The sequence below is a fragment of the Heterocephalus glaber genome, unplaced genomic scaffold, assembly GCF_053883595.1.
Source record: "Heterocephalus glaber isolate CG9 unplaced genomic scaffold, H.glaber_assembly_v1.0 deba00001538, whole genome shotgun sequence".
NCBI classification, from domain to species: domain Eukaryota; kingdom Metazoa; phylum Chordata; class Mammalia; order Rodentia; family Bathyergidae; genus Heterocephalus; species Heterocephalus glaber.
In genome coordinates, this window is record NW_028258333.1 from 21,413,234 (window position 1) to 21,434,384 (window position 21,151).

The 21,151-nt window shown below is 38.1% G+C and overlaps 2 protein-coding genes across 17 annotated transcripts in view; both read left to right on the top strand.

Annotated features, from left to right (window-relative positions):
• Positions 1–6: 6 nt before the first annotated feature.
• On the top strand, positions 7–12,175 carry Brix1 (biogenesis of ribosomes BRX1). Its single transcript, XM_004848643.4, has 10 exons — positions 7–226; positions 3,066–3,177; positions 7,141–7,184; positions 9,268–9,338; positions 9,522–9,571; positions 9,675–9,748; positions 9,898–9,948; positions 10,092–10,193; positions 11,370–11,498; positions 11,730–12,175. The coding sequence occupies exons 1-10, from the start codon at positions 68–70 to the stop codon at positions 11,997–11,999; spliced, it is 1,062 nt and encodes a 353-aa protein (XP_004848700.2). The 5' UTR covers positions 7–67; the 3' UTR covers positions 12,000–12,175.
• Positions 12,176–15,649: 3,474 nt separating this feature from the next.
• Positions 15,650–21,151, top strand: part of Dnajc21 (DnaJ heat shock protein family (Hsp40) member C21) — a 106,493-nt gene continuing 100,991 nt past the window's right edge. For all 16 annotated transcript variants that reach the window (XR_015442224.1, XR_015442220.1, XR_015442221.1 and 13 more), the window contains exons 1-2: positions 15,650–15,954; positions 20,359–20,452. Coding sequence is in view for 6 of the 16 variants with exons in the window: in XM_087189285.1 (XP_087045411.1) it covers positions 15,858–15,954; positions 20,359–20,452 (191 nt within the window). In the remaining 10 variants the exon portion in view is untranslated. The remainder of the gene's footprint in view (positions 15,955–20,358; positions 20,453–21,151) is intronic.

The window sequence follows — 21,151 nt, forward strand, 5'->3', positions numbered from 1 at the left end:
AGAACGGAGAGAGGAGAGAGAGTGGCAGAACCGGAAGTACGGTCAAGAGGGAAGGTGATGAGGCGAAATGGCGGCAACCAAGAGGAAGCGGAGTGGGGTCTTGGCAGTTTCGGCGAAGAAGCCAAAAAGAAACAAAAAAGATGTCGAGCCTCCAGCTAAGTCATCGGCTGTGCCAAAGGAGATGGAAGAAGCAGAGAAGGACCGTATCCCAGGTCCCGTTTGCAAGGTAGAAGGGGTTATTCCCTGCAGCGGCGATTCTATGCGCCTTTCTCGGGGCTGCCTAACTAGTGCTCCGCTAATTCGAAATCGCCCGGGTGTTACTAGAGCGCGGTCTCGGCAGTTCTCTTGCCTGGATTGGTTAAGGTCCAATCCTCGCGCACGTGGCCGCCTTCTTGCAGGCGGCGGCCTATAGACCCTTATCCTCTTACAGGGACCTTCCGGGCAGGTTTCGGAAGCTTTCCCTTACTTGGGTTTTTTTCTGGACAGAAATGCTTTGCCTTAGTTATTACTCTCTGTTGGTTATGACTTCCAGTGGTGAGTAGTCTCATCCCGCTGTAGTCAGCCAGTGGCAGTCATTCATCCTGAATCTTGCTATCCGAGCCTTTAAAGAATTACTGTCCTTGGGATTGTGACCTTGATTTATTTGATCAGGTCTTTAACTCATGGGACAATGAAAACTATACTAGGTAGGGTGAATTTTGTCGGTGTTCAACAATTTACAGTTGTGCCACGCACTGTACCAAGATAGACTTCCTCTGGCCTTGGTACTGCAAAGATGACTAGAGTATAATTTCTTTTTAAGGAATGTTGGAGTTTGGAAGGAAACTAAAATTCTTTGAAATTAATAGATTTTATTAAAAAGAAACAGCACAGGTTCTCGTTGAAGTTAACCTTCATCCAGTGAAAGCATCTTAAGGTGAAAACTGTGGAGACAAGGATTGCTTTTGATTTATTAATTTAACCTCCCTCTTAGCATAATATTCTAGCTCTTAGTAGATAATAAGTAACCCTGGGTAGTGTGACGAGAAGCTCTGAGAAAAGAGTGACTCAGAACTGAAAGGTGAATATAAATTGTAGCCCTGCTATTAACAGTGAGATCCTTTGCTTTTTGGTCCTCTGCAAATTAAGGCATGAAAGTACTTTTCGTGAAAAGCTGGACTGCTAGTAGATTTTCATAAATGTTAACGCCCTCCTTTAAGGAGCAGGAAAGAGTCAGTGCAATGATGTTCCTGTAATCCCAGAACTCTGGGAGGCCAAGGATGTCCAGACCCAGCAATTTAGCAAGAGCCTGTCTCCAAAAAAAAAGGCTGAGGAATCCAGCTTAGTGCAGAGGCACTGGATTCATTCTTAAGTGTGGGGTGGGGGTGGAAAGAAATAGAATGGAATCTATAATCTGAGTGACATTATAACTCTTTCTGTAGATTGCAAGAGATACAAATTACTTTTGTCCCGGTCCCCAAAAAAGAAGCAAGATATGTCACTCACGTACAGATACAAATTCCCTGTGATGCATGTTATCATTATGTATATCTAATAAAATTTTTAAGAACCCAAAAAATCCCCACAGGATATTGAAGCCACTTTTTTTAAAAGGTAGAAATTACTTTTGTCCCAAGAGAAAAGCTAAGGAACCATGGGAGACTACACTTTTGAGTTAGATCTTAAAGGAAGGGTAGAATTTTGATGGTTAAAAACGAGAGGGAGGGACGAGGTATATTGGCACAAGCCTGTAATCCCAGCACCCTGTAATCTCAGCATTTGGGGGCTCAGGCAGGAGGACTGCTGTGAGTTCAAGGCCAGCCTGAACTACATAGAGACCCTGTCTCAAAAAATAAATAAATAAATAAAAATGAGAGGGAGTAGTTCAAGGGAAAGAAGTACTAACTGGTCAAAAGTGTGAGTGTGGAAATGCAAAGATCTAAAAAAACAGAGCCAGATTGGCTTAAGGGTAAGGTTAATATTGGGACAGAGATGTAAAAAGTGAAAATGTATTTTAAAATCCAATATTACAGCTATGTCATGTTGAATTTTCTTTAGAAAACCCTGTAATGTAAGGTTGTGATCAGAACAGTGCTTATTAAAAAATAACAACTGGTGCTAGTTGGCCATATCATCTGTTGCAGTAGCTCATGTTTGGGAAAACTAGTCGTTTAGGAGATTGCCATTGATAATGAGGTCCTAAGGATCTAAGTAAGAATAGTGGGAGTAAGAATTGTTGCAGAGAGAAATTGATGGGATTTAATAGTATTTATGATAGTAAAAAATAAGGGCAAATGGACTAATCAAAGTGTAGGAGATTGAAATGATGGTGACAGCGTAAGCAAATAGCAAGGAAATTTACCAGATTTCAGTGATGCCATGGCGAATCTTTTAGAGCTTTCAATGATAACAAACAGCCTGCTGTGGCATGTGTGCTATAGGTTTGCCCCCACTGTTATAGGATAATGTTTAGTGTTAGAGTTTGAGGCTTTAGCCACATACTTGGATTATTAGTGCTACTTTCTTACCTTCCTGTGTAATTGACAGTTAAAGCCATGGGAATTAAATATGACATCACTGTAATAGAGTGAACAGAAAATTTTTTTAAAAACTTAAGAGGGCCAAGAAATAACCTTTAGGGTAAGGAAGAAAAATTGAAAAGATTGAAGATGAAAAGCAGAAAAGGAGGAAAACCATGGTTCCACCACCTGTGTCGCAAGCCCAAGGTCCCAAATTCAATCCCTGGTACCAAAAAAAAAAAGGAAGAAAACCAAAGAGGGCATTTCTGGTTGGCAGGTGTGGTTAGTGAATGTTAGTAAGAGATTGAACTAAAAGGGCCAGGACTGTAATTTGCTATCCTGGAGGTTTTGTTTCTGTTTTTTGGTTTCCAGACAGGATCTCAGTATGCTTCCCGCTTGTTTTACCTCCTGAGCCCAAATGATCCACCTGCCTCAGCCTCCTCAGTAGCTGGGGCTGTAGTCATGTACCACTGTGCCTGGCTCTGGAAGCTTTATAAACTGTCTTTAAAAAAATCTCATGAGATTTTATGAAATTTAAAAATCTTTTAATCTTTTCTTTTTCTTTAGGGCAAGTGGAAAAATAAGGAACGGATTCTCATCTTTTCTTCCAGAGGAATAAATTTCAGAACAAGACATTTAATGCAGGACTTGAGAACGTTGATGCCTCATTCTAAAGCAGGTGCATTTGTATCATGTACTTGAAAAATTTACAGACTTGCCTATTTATTTATATATTTACTTTTCGCTTATAGTCTTGCCAGGGAAAGAACCACAGCTCCTCAAAAGTTTATCCTTTCAACTACCACAATTTTTAAATTAACATTTCATAAGAAGTTCTTTACAGAATTAGACATTCTTCACTTTTTTAAACAAATATCCTAATATTATTAAAATATCTAGTGGCTTCATTGTAATACCTTTAGAGTCAAGAGATGAGTGAAATCGGGCCTGGGATTTAGCTCAGTGGTTCCGCTGCCTGCCTTGCAAGCGCAAGATCTCAAGTTCGATCCCTGGTACCAAAAAAAAAAGAAGAAGAGATGAGTGAAATGGTTTGTTCTTCTAAGTGATTCAGGATTGCCATGTATATATACCTTTCTGAGCTTTTTAAAGATCTTTATTAAAAAATTACCAGTGGGTATGGGATAAGATTTGAAGGACCTTTAATTGGGTTCAGCCTATTTCTGAATGCCATGTCATTATTGTTAGCAGTGGGATAGCTTCGGTCTAGTCTTACCTTTAAATCCATGGCAGTGCCATCACCTGGCTATTTTGTGCCCATGTTGGGAGATGCTTTTGGTTTTAATTCTGTGTTAAAGCTTGCTGATTTATACTAGTGCTTTCAAACTGGAGTCTGTTGTAATGTCTTCAGTCCTAAAACTAGTAAGAGAAATTTTAATTTATATATTTTCTATGATAATCTAAAACCAATTTTTAAAATGAGGTGTTTTTTTGACAACTGTGATTCAAAATTAAAAGATGTTTTCATTGGTTGAGATTTTTTTCTTAAATTGGGCTTATTGAACATAATGTTCAATTTATGAGAATTTTCCTCTTCTTGAAAAATTCATAGAACGAAGTTCTCTTTATCCATGGGTCTTGCATCTGCTGATTCAACCAACTACAGATTGAAAATATTCAGGAAGAAAATGTACGGTACTGAATATGTATAGACTTTTGTCATTTTTCTCCCTAAGAATACAGTATAGCAGTGAGTGATTTACATAGCATTTACATTGTATAAGGTATTATAGGTAAGACATATAGAGATACTTTAAAGTATATATGAGCATGTGCAAGTACTACAGTATTTTACATAAGGGACTTGAGCATCCAAGATTTTATCTGTAGAGGCTCCTGTAACCATTCTCAGGTTCTGAGGGATGACTGCCTTAAGTTTTAAGAAATGCTGCTTAGACTTCTCAGTGCAAACCCTCAAGGCAAGAAGAACTTGGAGTGAAGTATTTCAAGCCCTAAAGGAAAACAGCCTCCAACCCAGATTGATGTACCCTGCAAAACTATCTTTCAAAATTGATGAAGAAATAAGATAACTTTGATGATAAAGAGCACCTCAGGAACTTCATGAATACGAAACCGGCACTCCAAAAAGTTTTAGTCAATTCCCTAGGAAAAGACAATGAGGATCACAACCCCAGGAAACCCAGCAGAATGAATCCATTGGGCGTGACAAATTAAATGTAAAGTGGGAGAATCCAACAAAAAGAAAAAGTCATGACAAGGCTTTTAAAACTTTTTTTTTTTGTGTGTGTGTGGTACCGGGGATTGAACTCGGGACTTTGCGCTTTCGAGGCAGGTGATGGAACCACTGAGCCAAATCCCTGGCCCCTAAAACTTTTAACGTCATCTCCCTAATGAGTGTATAATTTAGTCTTGTTATTGTACTGATTAGTATTTTTCTGATTCTAGAGTTGCACACCTTTCCTTGTGCTGTACTGGCTATTTATCATCTTCTTATGTCTACTTTTTAATTGAGTTGTCTATTAATGAGCTGTAAGAGTTCTTTATATATTCTGGTCATAGGTTATATGCATTGTAAATATGGTCTGTTTAAGGACTACTTTTCATTTTAATGATGTCATTTAAAGTTCTAAATTTTGATGGAATCTCATCAATTTTTCTTTTATACATCGTTTTTTGTATCCTAGGAAGTTCTTGCCTACCCAAATTCATAAACATTTTCCCTTATAATTTCTTCTTAAAGTTTTATACTTTTAGGCTTTCGTATTTAGGTTCATAGATCCCTTCAAGTTATTTTTATGTATGGAAATAAAGGGTTGAGGTTAACTTTTTATATACGGATACCAGGTGTTCTACTGCCCTTTGCTGAAAACACCATCTCTTCCTCGGCTCTTGAATTCAGTTTATATTCTATAAAATGCTAATGTTAAATAATCTTTCAAAACTCAGTGGACCATATATGTGTGGTTCTATTTCTAGATTCTCTGTTTTATTCAAATGATCTATATGTCTTTCCTTACACCAAAACTGCCTTGATTACTGTAGCTTTAGAAGAAGTCTTAAAATTAGGTACTAAACATCTTCCAACACTGTTTTTGTTTTGTTTTGTTTTTAACTTTTCTAGGTCCTTTGTCCTCCAACATAACTTTTAAATTTCAATATCCAATTCTTCATTTATAGCAAGTATACATAGACCTGAATTTTTATATATACCTTGTGTTTTCTAATCCTGCTAAATTCAAATACAAGTTCTAGGGGCTCCTAGAGATTTCTTAGTATTTTCTCTGTAGATGATCATTTCATCTACATATAAAGATTTTGCTTCTACCTTGCCAGTCCTATCCTAATTGTGTCATTTTATTGCCAGACTATTTTGGTGGGGCCTAGGTTTCAAAGTTTAATGGACAGGTAAAGAGTAAGCATATCTGCCCTTGTTCCCCACCTTAAGGAGAAAGCATTGTATCTTCTCCATTCATATAAGGCGTTCTCGCTGGAAGTATGGAGTACATGTCTTTAATCTGTTGAGAAGGTTCTGTTCTACTTCTAGTCTCCTGATAGCTTTTACCATGAACAGCTGTAGAATTTGGTCCAATACTTTTTCTCCAACTAGTGACAGGATCATATGGCTTTTTCCTTTCCTCTGTTAAAATGATGACTTTTGGGGGTGGATCTTCCAGTGCTGAACCGACACTGCCACCCCTATAACAAAACCACTTTCTACATCCTGCCAGATCTGACTTCTAATAGTTTGTTTTGTTATACAAATTTCTATCTATGTTCATACTTTTTTCTTCTATTATCTTTATCCAGTTTTAGGATTACCACAATGTTGATTTCCTAAAATGAGGGGAGAAGTGTTCCTTCTTTCTGCTTTAATTTTTTGATAGAATTTATCAGTTAAAATGTATATGAGCCTGCTATTGTCTTATAGGTAGGTTTTCAAGCTAGGAATATACTTTCTTTAATTGGTGCTATACAAATTTTATATTTCCTCCAGAGTTAGTTTCATTAATTTGTCTTCCAAGGTACTTCTTAGAAGTTGTCAAATTTATTTCAAAACAGATTTTTGTAATATGCTTTCTATATCCTTTTAAATTCTGTAAAATCTGTGGTAATGTCTCCTAGATCTTGATATTGTAATTTAGAAAATGTATAATTGGTATTGTGTAATAGGAAGAAAGGTCTAAAGGAGCAGGGGAAGTGGGAGGGGTAGGGGAAAGGAAAAAAGGGAAAAGAAAAAATATGAGAAAAGGAAAAAAATGGAAACAAAGTCTTTGCAAATTGGGAAGGGTAGAGGGGGTGAAGGAAGGGCAGGGGAATGGGAAAAAAAATAAGAACCATACTCATGTAATGGTACAAGATCCCAATGATGAATGTAACTGTATTTTATACCTCAAATGTACCAATAAACTTAATTGGAAAAAAAAAAGAAATGCTGCTTAAACCATAATTTGTAATTCTTGATGACTTTTAAATTACTTATGGTTCTTTACATTTAAAAAGAATCTAGAGGTTATGTTTTTACATCTAATCACTTTGAAAATTAATTATAAAATCTCCTTTAAATTGAGTAGCTTAAATACACAATTATTTTCTCCAGAGCATATATGACTTGATTAAAGTAGCTTTGAAATACTTTGCTAACTTGTTTTCTCTTCTTTTTTAGATACTAAAATGGATCGTAAAGATAAATTATTTGTGATTAATGAGGTAATTTAAGAAACTAATCACAAATCTAATCACTTTAGGAATACTAAAGATGGCTCATTAAAAAATAAATCCTTTGGTGACTTAAAAATAATTTTGTGAAAGATACTCAAATTTTATGAACTTTTAAAAAACCTGTCTTGTGATTTTTTTATAGTATTTACTGTCAATCTCACAATTTAATGCTTCAGTATATAGTACATAATTTTTTAAATCATTTCTGTGTGTCTTTCTCAAGCATGTTGACATTTCCTAAGGACAGAGATACCCTTTTTACCCCTCCATAATATCTAATATTGTGCACAGTTCATAGTAGATACTCATAAGAATAATTAACTCATGTAAAATAGAGTTTTGTTTTGGTTTGGGTTTTTTTGCGGTACTGGGGATCGAACTCAGGACCTTATGCTTGCAAGGCAGGTACAGTGCCACTGAGCTAAATCCCCAACCCTATAAAATAGAGTTTTTTGTTTGTTTTTTGAGACAGGGTCTTACTATGTAGTTTAGGCTACCCTTGAACTTACTATGTAGTCTAGGCTGGTCTCGAACTCAAACGTCAATACTCCTGCCTCAGCTTCCTGAGTGCTGGGATTGTAAGTGTGCATCACCACACTTGACCAGAATTTTTTATAAAATTAAAAAGTTACAAAAAACTGACATTATAAAAACCATTTTTCCAGTGTTAAAAGTGATGTTTGTGAAGCCAGGCATGGTGGCGCACATCTATAATCCTAGCACTCTGAGAGGGTGAGCCAGGAGAATTACAAGTTTGAGAGCAACCTGGGCAACTTAGTGAGACCCTATCACAAAATAAAAAAGAGTTGAGGATTTTGCTAAGATTGAAGGCCCTGAGTTTAATCCTAGTACCACAAATAAATACATACATACATACATACATACAGTAGACACATAGTATGTACATACATAAAAGATGTGTATATAAAATTTGCTTTTAAGGTATTTAAAAACTAGTACTGTAATAGGTTAAATTTTCAAAGTATTGTTGAAGAGACCAAAACATTTAAAGTACATTTTTCAAAACATTTGTTTTAAGATAACTCTCTTGCTATGAAAGGCTTCTTTTATGTTATTGGATGTCTGCTGTAATGCAGTATTGTTCTACATGCTGAGGAAAAAACATGCTGTTGTTGTGGAGCTTGCATTCTAATGAAAGAGATGGGCCATAGACAACACTTAAAATTTGAGTCAGACATAGGAAAAATGACAAGACTTTTCAGCAGCTGAGCTGGACTGGAAAGGATTTCCTAAAGGGGTGCTGTTCAGCATAATATTAGAGAAATACAATGGAAAAGAATTCTAGGTAGAGAAAATGGAAAGTACCACGGCCTCGAACTAGCGTGAACTTTGCATTGATGTTTATTCTCAGACACAAAAAGAAAGGAAAGTGTTTACCTAAGATTTTTTTTTAGGTTTTTAGGCTTAAAGTCTCAAGTTGTTTAGTTTATGAATACTGTATAAGATAATTTATGAATATTAATACAAGAGTTAGTCTTGTAATGTTTTTGTATGTTTCTTAAGTGTTTTGTCAACCTTCAAGATGTTGAAATTTAATTCAACTTGAAGTAACTTCTGTATACTTTTGCTTTTCACCAATCCCTTGGTGATTTTATTAAGTCAGATCACCAGAAATAATATAAATGAGGGAGAAAAACTTAAATTTTGTGGCATTCTGTAAAACTAAGGATGTCTTTGTTTTATAAGGACTGCTTTCCCAAAATTGGTAAATTTAATTGTGGTATGCCCTATACTGGGGGAATTTTTAGTCTTTTTATTTGTATGTGGGACTAAGATCAGAAGAGGGCTCCTTAATCAGAAGATCAAATACTTTAAAATGCTAGGCTGAAACGAGCAGGATGGGTACTTCCTCCAAAGAGGTGTGCAGAGCATCCAGTTTTACCTTGGGTAGAATATGTAAGAGGAATTTTCAGTGTTTCTGTGAATAAATTCATCTAAATGTAGAACTTTGTGGCCTATTTACCTGCTTAAATATTTTTAGAGGAAGCTGTTATTGAATTACTTTAGTTCTATTTGTGTTATCTATTTCATTTTTATATACTTTACTTAGGTCTGTGAAATGAAAAACTGCAATAAATGCATCTATTTTGAAGCTAAGAAAAAACAAGATCTTTATATGTGGTAAGAGAATGAATTATAAAAGAAGGGAAAACAAAGCAAACTTATTTGATTTCACAAGATCTGAGGCCTTTAAAAATTAAATATATGAGTATTTTAAGCGTATTTTGTCTTTTTATGGTGGAGAGGTGTGGTAAGCATTTACTGTATTCTAGATTCTTAATGACAAAGCTTCATACATTTCAGGCTTTCGAATTCACCTCATGGGCCCTCTGCCAAATTCCTTGTTCAAAATAGTAAGTTGACTCAGTTGTAAATTTTTCTAATGAAAAAATTTTAAATCTTTTGGAATAGTTGTGCCAAAGTTGTAACTTTTCATTTTTGTTACAATTTTTCTAGTTCATACCCTAGCAGAACTGAAGATGACTGGAAACTGTTTGAAAGGTTCTCGGCCAATTTTGTCTTTTGACCCTGTAAGTTTCTTGATCTGTGTATGAGGTCTAATTTTCTTAATCTGCATGATTTTTTTTAGTGGATATAATTATATACGTAATTCAAAGTAATTGATAAAAAAACCAATTTTGAACAAGTCACTTGTTGAATAAAATTTTTATTTTTACAGGCTTTTGATGAATTGCCACATTATGCTTTGTTAAAAGAACTCTTAATTCAGGTAAATATCTTTTCTAGAAAATATTTTTTAGTAATATATTAAATGAATGTCTTTCTTTAAACTTGTTGTTAACAGATATCAGAAACAAATGATAGATCTTGGAATAAGCAAGTAATATTACATACTTTTTTTGTTGTTAATAGATTTTTAGTACGCCACGATATCATCCCAAAAGCCAGCCATTTGTGGACCATGTATTTACTTTCACCATTTTGGATAATAGGATATGGTTTCGGAACTTTCAGGTTAGCTTTTCTTTAATTTTTAATTATACTTTTAAATTAAAAGTCTTTTTGTTTAAATAGCATCCTTTTCCTTCCAGAGATTTGCTGCAAATAGCTGTTTACTATTTCATTCTTTAAATAATCTCTGCCTACTTTATGACTATCAGTTGATAGAGAGTATAAGCTTCCTAACAGTCAACTGTATGTTTTATTTTCTAAAAAACCAGTCTGAAGTATAGGGTAATTGCATTCCAAATTTATGCTGACTCCTATAAACACTACAGTAAAATATGTTTCTCAGCTCAGTAAAATATGTTTCTCGACCCTACTGGGCCTGAGGAGGGGGGGAATTGGTTAAGATTTAGAAATATGTAGACTTCCAGGGAAGCCCATTAGATGAGTCATATGGTTCACTCAGAAGAGGTGGTTCTAGAAATCTTTTTTGGGAGGAGGGTATTGGGAATCAAACTCAGGACCTTGTGCTTGCCAGGCAGGCGCAGCACTGCAGAGCTGCATCCCCTGCCCAGGTTCTAGAAATCTTGAAGCAGGAATTTGACAGAGTAAGTCTGCAGAAAAATGGGAAAATGGAAAAGAACAACAGGAACAAAATTTTAGACATGACATGAACTGGGTTCTTACCTGCATGTTTTATACTAGGTACCTTGCAATATGAATTAAATATATATATATCCTCCCTCTTTTTTCCCCAGTACTTGGGATTAATTAAACCCAGGGCCTTTACACTGAGCTACTTAACTTTCCTGGACCTCTTTGTTTGTTCATTTATTTATTTTATTTTGAGATAGTGCCTGAGTCTCCCTGATACCCAGGCTGGGCTTGGATCCTGCCTCATCCTGTCAGAGTGGTGGGATTACAGGCATTTGCCACCATACCAAGCTAATATGTTCCCTTGAAGGCAGACATACCTTAACTAACAAATAGTATTTGTGAGAAACAGACTGAACCACATTTATATTACTCAGTTTTTAAAAAATACACTGAACATTTTTTCATGACAACTCTGTAACTAATAAATTTCAGAAAATGTTGATAATTTGGCACTTGTCAAATTTACCCCTTATCTCTACCTTAATTTGATTATCAGTTCTTTTGGCACATTCATGTGAGGTTATAACCAGATTTACCTTTTAGGAATAATATATCCAAACTAAAATGAATGTTCTCTTTTTATTAAAGATCATAGATGAAGATGCTCAACTTGTAGAAATAGGACCTCGTTTTGTCTTAAATCTGATAAAGATTTTTCAGGGAAGTTTTGGAGGACCAACCTTGTATGAAAATCCTCACTACCAGTCACCAAACATGGTAAGCTCTTTTTGTCATTTAATGTTCTTTGAGGTACTGAAACTCTTCGGCTAGAATAATTTTGTAATCACTGTCCTATCACCTGTGAAACTGAATTGGTTTTTGTTGCCTCCAAATCACAAATTACTGCCTTGTTTCTTGACATGGGGAAGAGGGAGATGGAGCTCATAAGTGAATGTCTTTGCCTTATATAAAGTGTTTATTCCAAGCATTTGATCTTTGCTTTTTCAGCATCGGCGTATCATAAGATCTATCACAGCTGCGAAATACAGAGAGAAACAGCAAGTAAAAGATGTGCAGAAACTGAGAAAGAAAGAGCCAAAGACTGTTCTTCCACATGATCCTACTGATGATGTTTTTGTTACACCAGCTGAGGAAAAACCAATAGAAATACAGTGGGTAAAACCAGAGCCAAAAGTCGATTTGAAAGCAAGGAAAAAAAGGATTTACAAAAGGCAAAGAAAATTGAAACACAAGATGAACAGTGGAAATGCAAAATGAATCAGTGGATAACTAAGTTTTTCAAATACTGTATATTTATTTTGCATTCAGTGTGTAAATACATCTATTATCCTGGACTACTTTGTCTAATTTCTGTGCCATTTGAAAGAAAAAAATATCTTAGAATCAGTGGTGTTTATCTTTTTCTAAATAAAGCACTGTATCACCAAAACTCATCAGTTAATTTCTGTGCTTTTCAGTTTGTTTACTGTTACTGGGAAAAAAAATTTTTATTTTTTTTTTAATTTCTTTTTTGTTGCTGAAAACATAGCATGCTTAATTAAGGCTTGCTTTCTTGGTTAGAATTTTCATTGACTCCTTGGTATAAGAAATTAGTCTGCACATCCTATAGGTGTAACTGCATACCCATGTTTATGTGGCACAATTCAGTAACCAAGACACAGAACCAGCTTATGTATGTGACCCCGTCTCAGGTCCCTGTTCAGGGTCCCAACAGGTGTCCCAAGTGATGGTGTTGTGGGTGAGTCGGTTCCAAGCCACACACTGGGGCACCACCTGCAGCCAACCCACCCAGCCAGCCTTGCTCCAGGATCTAGGCCTGCTACTTTGTTCTCCCTGATGGGGGTGGGGGTGGGGGCGCAAATGAGGATGAATGACGCGTCACAGAGTTTAACATGCAGGCAGCCAGGAGGCTCTTGCCTCTAGGAGGCAGAGGAGCCTCTAGCCTTTGGCTCACCTCGCTTTTTTTCACCCAAACATGGCACGAGCAAAGTAACACAAGATTCATCTGGTCTTTGATATCCATTAGTATATCTCTGGTAAACCACCTGAGCTATCCTAACTTTTCCCTAATATGCAGTATGCAATTACCCCTTTGTGCTCACAGAGGGAGCCATATTAGGCCTTAATTCTCTAGTCCTCCACAAGCCTAGGTGCTCATCAACAGAAGAATGGATGAAGGAAATATGGCGTATAAGAACAGGATTAGGTCACTTGCAGGAAAATGAATGGAACTGGAGATCATCTTGTCAAGTAAAATACACCAGACTCACAAGTACCAAATATTCCCTAATATGGAGAATGTAAAAAAGATGTCATCAAAGTACAAGTGAGGCCTATTACACACGAGGAAGGGAATAGGGAGTGTAAGGAGGGTAATGGGCCGAATACTGTTCAAAATGAATGAAAAATGACATCAAATAGTTTGTGCAAAGTACAATACATGTGTAAAGGAATTTTTGGTTTATCAAGCTGAAAGTAAAATATTTATAGAGATAAGGCATTTTGAGCACATACTGTAGGCAGGGTCGGACTGGTGGATTAGTTTACTGAGCTTTGACTCCAGTTAGTGAAGCCTTAGAAAGCTCAACCTCTAATCTTTTCCTCACTTCAAAAGGATACATTAAAACGCAGCTTTTGGGGCTGGGGAATCTGGCTCAGTAGCACTGCACCTGCCTCACAAGCACAAGGTCCTGAGTTCGATCCCCAGTACCAAAAACCCCCAAAAACTCAGCTTTTGAGATCAAATGACTTAACTGGAAAGCATTTGTAAATTACAATTTTATTTTACAAGCATCACATACAGGTTAATTAAACTCGAGAAAAAGGACAATTTTCAGGGGGGACCAGAATATTTGAACTTCTTTCACCAATATTGCTTATTGAAAGCACAAGGGGACACTGGTTTAAGACCCTAGAGATAGATTAGTGATGGAACAAATATTCCTCCAGTGACTAGGGGGTATGTAGCTGCTGAAATGGACAAATATAAGTACTACATATATATTTTACACTTGGTCTTAGCCAAAAGGCTGAGAAGCAATTATATATGTGTGTATTTAATAAAATAGAACCTTGCATATGCTGTAGTGTAACTACTTTTTTGACTTTAATCATTTTCCTGTGTCTCTGAACAACATGTCTAACTTCACAGCATTCCACTTTGTAATGTAGCTGTGTAATCTGATCAATATCAATTCATTGTTGGATATTTCAGTTTTATTTTGCCTTTGGTTTAGGCAGTTGCATATAACCTTGGGTGAAAATGAAACAGTCTATTCAGGATACGCTTTTAAACGTCTTCATCTCAGGTAGCAGTTAATTATGTTATAAACTGGCCAGTTTGAGAGAAGACACAATACTTTCTGATGTGTGCATTGTGGAGTTTTGGTAGAATTTCCAGTTCCACAATTTTGAATTATCAGTTTTCATAGAGATTTTTAATGAGCCAAATTACTTCTCCTTCACAGTCATATCATCTTATTTGAGAATTCCTCTGGGATAGATCATCTTCCAAGTCCAGGCACTTTTGAAGTTAACTTGTTAATAAAGATGTTCCTTTGGGCTGAAATTTATATACTGCATGCTTTAAAATTTCTGTACAATGGGGGCAGGGTTTTAGCTCAGTGGTGCCGCCACCTGTCTCACAAGCGCAAGGTCCTGAGTTCAATTCCCAGTACCAAAAAAAAAAAAAAAACACTATACAATGTTATAAGCAAAAAAAAAAAAAAAAAGGCAAGTGACTTCCAATGGTTGTAAGCAAACCAGACGTAGTTGGAGGAAGAAAAACATTTCGTCTCCCAGTTCTCTTCTCACGATGGGAAAGGTCCTACTTCTCATACCCCAACTCAGAACTTGTCAATGTGTCTGTTATCAGTTTACCACTGGGTTAGGCTATATAGAATGATATTTGTCTGGAAAAGAGAATTTTGAGTACTCGGTTGGACAGTGGTATGTGTTATCAATTGCTGAGATTTAGAGCATGTTTGTTTGATCCTGAGGGCAAGATATTAGGGAAGAAAAAGGGAAATTCCCCAAACTGGACATCCCAACCCTATACAATAGATCTTAGCAACATAGCTAACTAACCCTATCGTCTTTGACCATACTTGGTTGCCAAACAGAACCTACATCTGACACATGTACACATTCCACCTTAGAGTAAAATGTATTCATGTATTTTAATAATAATTGGGATACTATTTTGACACTTTATTAAATGTTTGGAACAGTTGTACAGATCTTCCATCAGAAATACACAGCAATACTGCTAGTCAGAACAAAATCCCTTAACTGCTTTCTGAACTTAATCTTGGGAGGGTAAAATTAGAAATCAGAAAGTTAGGTTAAAAAATGATGGTTGTATGAATCAGCACCACTTCATCCATACTGGTAGTACAATTTTTTGCATGTTTTTTGTAATGCTTCCCACTAAAATTGTTCCATAAACGGAATAAAACAATCATCTTATTTACTGTCATTTGTCATGTATATTGACCAAGATGAGCAGCATTAGAACTCTTAATAAGTGGCAGGGGAAGAGAATTTAAAAGATGCTAAAACCCTATTGTTGAGTTCAACAAATCCTGCCATTTATTAGTTGAGGAGGCTTGAGCCAACCGCTTAACTACTTGGAGCCTGAGTTGCCTCATCTATAAAAACAGGGCTCTGTTGAAAAACAATCAGAACCCCCATATTTTCCAGGACCCTTTCCCTCCCAATCCTATCTCCCCATTCAGCTCTAAGCTTGGCTGCCCAGTCTGTGCCACTCACACAGACCGCCTTCTGTGCACCTTACAATGATAACCCCGCGGCCGGTTTCTCCGCCACGAGGCCCCGCCTCCCTCCCGCGAGGCTCTTCCGGGGGCGAAGCTTAGCCCCGCCCATGCGGAGCCTTGGCCGCCGGCACCGCCCCCTCCGCGCGTCCGCGTGCCGCCGCGCGCCTCCGCTGCCCCGCGCCGGTGTCGCCGCCGCCTCTCTCGTAGGCTGTCCGGGTGCGGGGGCCCGGCTCCTCCTGGAGGAGGGCACAGCCGGCGCCGCCGCCGTTCGGGCCCGGGCCCGGGTCTCGGCCCCTGCCCCGCCCCGGGCCCTGGCTGCAGACCCCCGTCCGGCCCGGCGATGAAGTGTCACTACGAGGCGCTGGGGGTGCGGCGCGACGCCAGCGAGGAGGAACTCAAGAAGGCCTATCGGAAACTGGCCCTGAAATGGCACCCGGGTAGGTGACCACCCGCCGCCGCGGGCCCTGAGGAAGCCCGGCGCCCTCCTCACGCCTCCCGTGTACTCCGGCGGCCTGCGGGGCGAGCTGTCCGGGCCGCCCTCGGGGACGCAGCCCCGCCCAGCCCTCTTCCCGGGCGCCCCGTCTCTCCCCGCGTGGCCGCCCGCGGGGAACCAGGTTCGGGCACCTCTCCGGCCCGCAGCGAGGGAGGAGACTACTCCGTCCAGACCTCAACCTGTGGGATCTGATTGCTCCGCTTCCGCCGCCTCCTGTCGCTCTTAACTCCGCCGGGGATCCGAGCTGCTTCAGCTTAATTTATGGCTCCTCTCTTACTGAAATAAGACCGGGGAGCTAGTAAAACGTCTTTTAAATAAGGATGCGTGCTGTTTTTTCTTTTAACAGGCTGGTCACGCAAGCCCCGTGCTTCAGTTTGGTCACGATTCTTCACATTAACAGTTTTAATTAGGTGTCTTACCTGGTGAAGTTTGCATGTTTCCTTCGAGGTGTGTTTCCTTTGGAATTTTACTTGGTTATAATCCAGGCCTGTGTGACTTTTATGAAGTAATCTGATCTTCCAGCCTGGGAACCTAAGACATTAGTAGAATCTGTTGTTTGAGGCTTTCATCTTAGCATTAATCAGTAAACATGGTTAGAGAGTCGCCAATACACGTTATGTGTAGTGTGTAGATTCTGAAGTGCTGAGACAGGGACCTCAAAATCTGATTGAGAAAACATGCTGTAACACACACGAAGAGTTAACTACAAGTGTAGGCAAAATAGCACAAAGTACATAATTGGTAGTTGGATTAATAGTATAACTAGTACATGCCTCAGGGATTCAGGGAGCATATTATCCCTACGAAGTGAAAGACACCGACGCTTCCGCACAGAGGAGCTTGGCTGGATTCTATGGTATTTAAATGTGGAGGAGTGAACATTGTGCTGTGAGGTGACAGTTTGACTAAACGGAGTGCTTATGGGGAGTCTGAAAAACAAGAGTTGGGTGTCAGTAGAAGTGTAGGGCCCCAGAGTCAGAAGGGTTGTGTATGGTTGATGGAATAAGAAATACAGGTAAAGGTATGTTACACAAATAATTATTGAAAAAGGAACTAAACACATGCATACATGTGTAATACACATATATATTTATACAGACAGAAGTGGAATAAATGTTTATCAGACCTGTAAGCCAGAAACTATAGCCGAAACTAATAAATTCAAAACTAGTATAGTGTAGAAGAATAGGGAGGAATTCTTAGAGGAATAGGGAATTACCATTAGAAAACGAGTTGAAAATTAGAAGTTGGGAATTATTTATCTTCTGGGTGGGAAAGAGTGAGGCAGAGGATTCATTCTCTGACCAAAAGCATAGTAATTTTGAGAACAAACAATGTTTTTGAAGCATAGTTTGGAATCATATTGTAGAAGCCCTTGAGTATTAGGCCAAGGACTGTGACTTATTTTGCCGTTAATAGAGAATCCTGGCTAGTTTATTAAGATGTATTGCTTTGGGAAGGTATTGTGAAGGCAGCTGAGGGCTTGAAGAGGGCTGGAGACAGCCAAGGAGAGGATACCATAGGCTAGTAAGGGCCCAAGCCTGGCTCAGGGCAGGGGTAGGGGAAAGGTCTAGGTGAGAGAGACAGTACAAAGAAAAAATTACCACGTTTGGTGATTAATTGCGAATCAGTGCAAGGAAGAAGCATGCAAATGTCACTAAAAGACTGATTTTGAAACCAAAGCTGTCAAGAACTGAATGCAAATATCTTTTCTGAAAGTTATAATTCTTGGCATCCTAGATATCTTTTGGTTGAAAATGCAGTGCATGTGTGTGTTATTTCTCCTCTCATAAGTCACATGATTTTGGAATGCTTTGCTGGCTCATTAATTTTTCTGTCACACAACAAATGTTTAATTTCATTCTTCATGCAATACATTTGTTAGTATTTTTTTTTTTTTTTTTTTTTTTTGGTACCAGGGATGGAACTTGGGTCCTTGCGCTTGCACAGCAGGCGGCGAAACCACTGAGCTAAATCCCCGGCTGTGTTAGTATTTTTGAGGTTAAGCTTTGCTTCAAAAAATAGTGTGTCTCTTATCTAGGAGAGCTGTTTTCCATGTTATTAAAAAAAAAAAAAAGGAAAGAAATTACTTTTGTTTCTTTCATGGAGGAACTGAGAATATTCTTCAGGAGCATCAACAGTCCTTCCTAGTGAGATCACACCTTGTGAAAGCAGGCTTTCAGTAATTCACCTGACAACTATTTCCCTGAGCACTTTGCCACATGAGTGAGGCAGGAAAGGTCCCTGCCCTGGTGGCACATGCATTTTGCAGGAGATGCAGAGGAAAATGGGTAGTTTCAGATGGTGAGAAAAGGGCTGTGTGGGGGTAAAAATATAAGGCACTCATGATCCCAGGTACTCTCTCTGGACTACATTTGTGTGTGGGTGGAAGAGATAGGGAAAGTCACCCAAGTAATAGGTCCCTGAAGAAGTGACATGTAAGGGAATACTGGGAAGTGGGAATACAGGTGGAGGGAGAGAAGGAAAGCCTGAGGAACAGGTGAGCATGGCCAGGTAAGCAGTTAAACAGTTAGTAATTAGCTTGTCAGTAATAACAGTTGAAACTTTGTCAACTATTAAATCAGTATGACTTAATCTGCTGCATGTAACAGCTAATGGAACTAGTTAAGGTGATTAAAATTACTGAATAGCGTTAAGAATAAGTGATGGCTCTTTGTATATTGGTTTCTGTCTTGAACTACAGGAGTAGAGGATTTTGGTATGGCATAAGAAATGGGAGTGCTCAAGGCAGAGAAGGGGTGGCCAGGAGGTGATGTGTTGGCTGTCTTCAGCTGGACTGCACTGTGGAAAGGGGTTAGATTCACATTGTGTATAGTGAGGCCACAGGGGTGGTGATTATTTTTACTTGATGTAAGACTTCATTCAGTTCCAGTGGACCATGAGTCTAAAGCATTTCCTGTTAAAGCACCTTAGCACATTGCCACCCTGGGAGAAGTACTGTCAGAATTCAGTGTTGGGCAGAAGGATACCTGTAGGACTTGGGATCAGTGTGATGGGGTCTGAGAAATGGTAGCAGGATAGCCCTCTAGAGCCAGTTACACAGATGGTAAGACAGTGTAACTGCTGTAGGGAATACATTTCTGTCATATCGTCTAGCCTCTTAGAAGGTATTGAGTTGTAGCTTAAAGAACTTTGATGTGCTCCATAGTTGTTTCAAAACAGCTTATTTTCTGAATGTATTAGTTGTCTATTGCTGTATAAAATTATCAAAAACAAAAACAGCAAGCATCTACTCATTATGTAGGTTCCCAGTTTCTGAGGCTCAGAATCTGGAAATCGTTTGGCTGGATGGTTTTATTTTACAACTTTTATGAGGTTCTATCATCATTGTTGTCTGGGAAAACAGACTGCTTCCAGGTTCATGCACAAGGTTGTTGGAAAGCCTTAGTTCCTTGTTCCTTGTGTCCCCAGGGACCTCCATTCTTCATGCAGCTTCACCTTGGGCTACTGAGTTCATGCGATGGCAGCTGCAGTTCCCCACGGTGTTCCAAGAGAGGGTGAGAGCCCAAGATAGAAACTCATCTTTCATAACCTTATAACTTTCTTCTTTCAGAAGTTAAGTCTTTCGTTACTTCATCTCAGAGGAAAAGTATTATGTCTGCCTCTGCTCTTGGTCACAGGGGCTAGCTTGCTGATGAAGGAGAGGACTCTACACAAGGCTGTGAATGCTCCAAGGCTGGGCTTATTGGGTGCTGGCTACGGTGCTGAGGCAAAAATGTTTCCTGAATTTGATGGTTGAGGAAGCACAATGAAAGAAAGAGAAAGTACCTTGATTCACAAACTTAATTCTTTCCATGATTCTTGTCTCAAACTGAAATTGGTCACAAAATCAAATTCAGTTGTTAGGTTCAGTGTTGACTTTATGGGAAAATTTGATTCCGTTCATGACCAGAATCGTGGAAAGAATTAAGTTCACAAACTGAGGTCTATCTGTCTGTCTATCTATATTTTAGGTATATATTGATAAGAAAGAAAAACTTAGAGACAGTGTGAACACTAAATATAATCTAGCACTCAATAATCTTTCTGTAACTGATTTGGTGTTTATTTTGTTCCTCTAAAAATTAAATGTGTACTACTTAGGATTTTCTGTTTGTATAGATTCCAAATTGAATGTCCACTGATACAGTAAGGCTTACAAAAAGAAGCTTGTGACAGATCCTGATTATTAGCGGTCATCTGGGACTCCGTGTTTCCCTAGGTGTTTTTCTTTATTTTGTTTTGTTTATTTTTACACTTCATCTGTTTATGACATTGGTGGTGGACACATTTATCATGTGTCTTCTGCTTTTTTGATGACTAAATTTCTCTGGCTTTATTTTGACAGATAAAAATTTGGATAATGCTGCAGAAGCAGCTGAACAATTTAAGTTAATCCAAGCAGCATATGATGTGTTGAGTGACCCTCAAGAAAGAGCATGGTAAGCATCGTGTTGTTCTGTCCACCCTTGTTTATTTTGTTGGAAGGATTGTCTACATAGGGTTTTTAATTATATTAAATGAAATGTTAGAATAGGAAAGAACCTTAGAGATGATTATTCTAACTATCTGACCTTATAGGTAATGAAACAGAAAATTTGATACTATGTAGTTTTAATTTTTTTTTTTTTTTTGGTACTGAGGATCGAACTTGGGACCTTGATCTTGCAAGGTAGGCAGCAGAACCACTGAGCTAAATCCCCGGCCCCTGTAGTTTTAATTTTAATACTTAAGGTGATTCTTCACAAAATGGTGTTCCTTTGGTATATGACAAATTTACGAAGTCAGGCAGTAAATTATTGTCCAACATTGTTTAAGGACTTATCTTTTTTATTTTTGCTTAAATTCTTTTACTGGTACATTTTAGGTATACAGTGCATTTACATTTATCATTGGGTGCTTGTACCTCTACATGATGTATCTTGGTTCTTATTTTTTTCCCCATTACCTGTGCGCCCTTCACCCTCTCTACCCTTCCCTATTTACATAGACTTTATTTCCATTTTTTTCTTTTCTCATAATATTTCCTTTCCTTTCTTTCCTTTCCCCTTCCTCTCCCACTTAAGGACTTAACTTTAAAGTGTTTCAATATAAGAATTATAATATTTTCCATAGAACTAATTTATATGAAAAAATTGTTA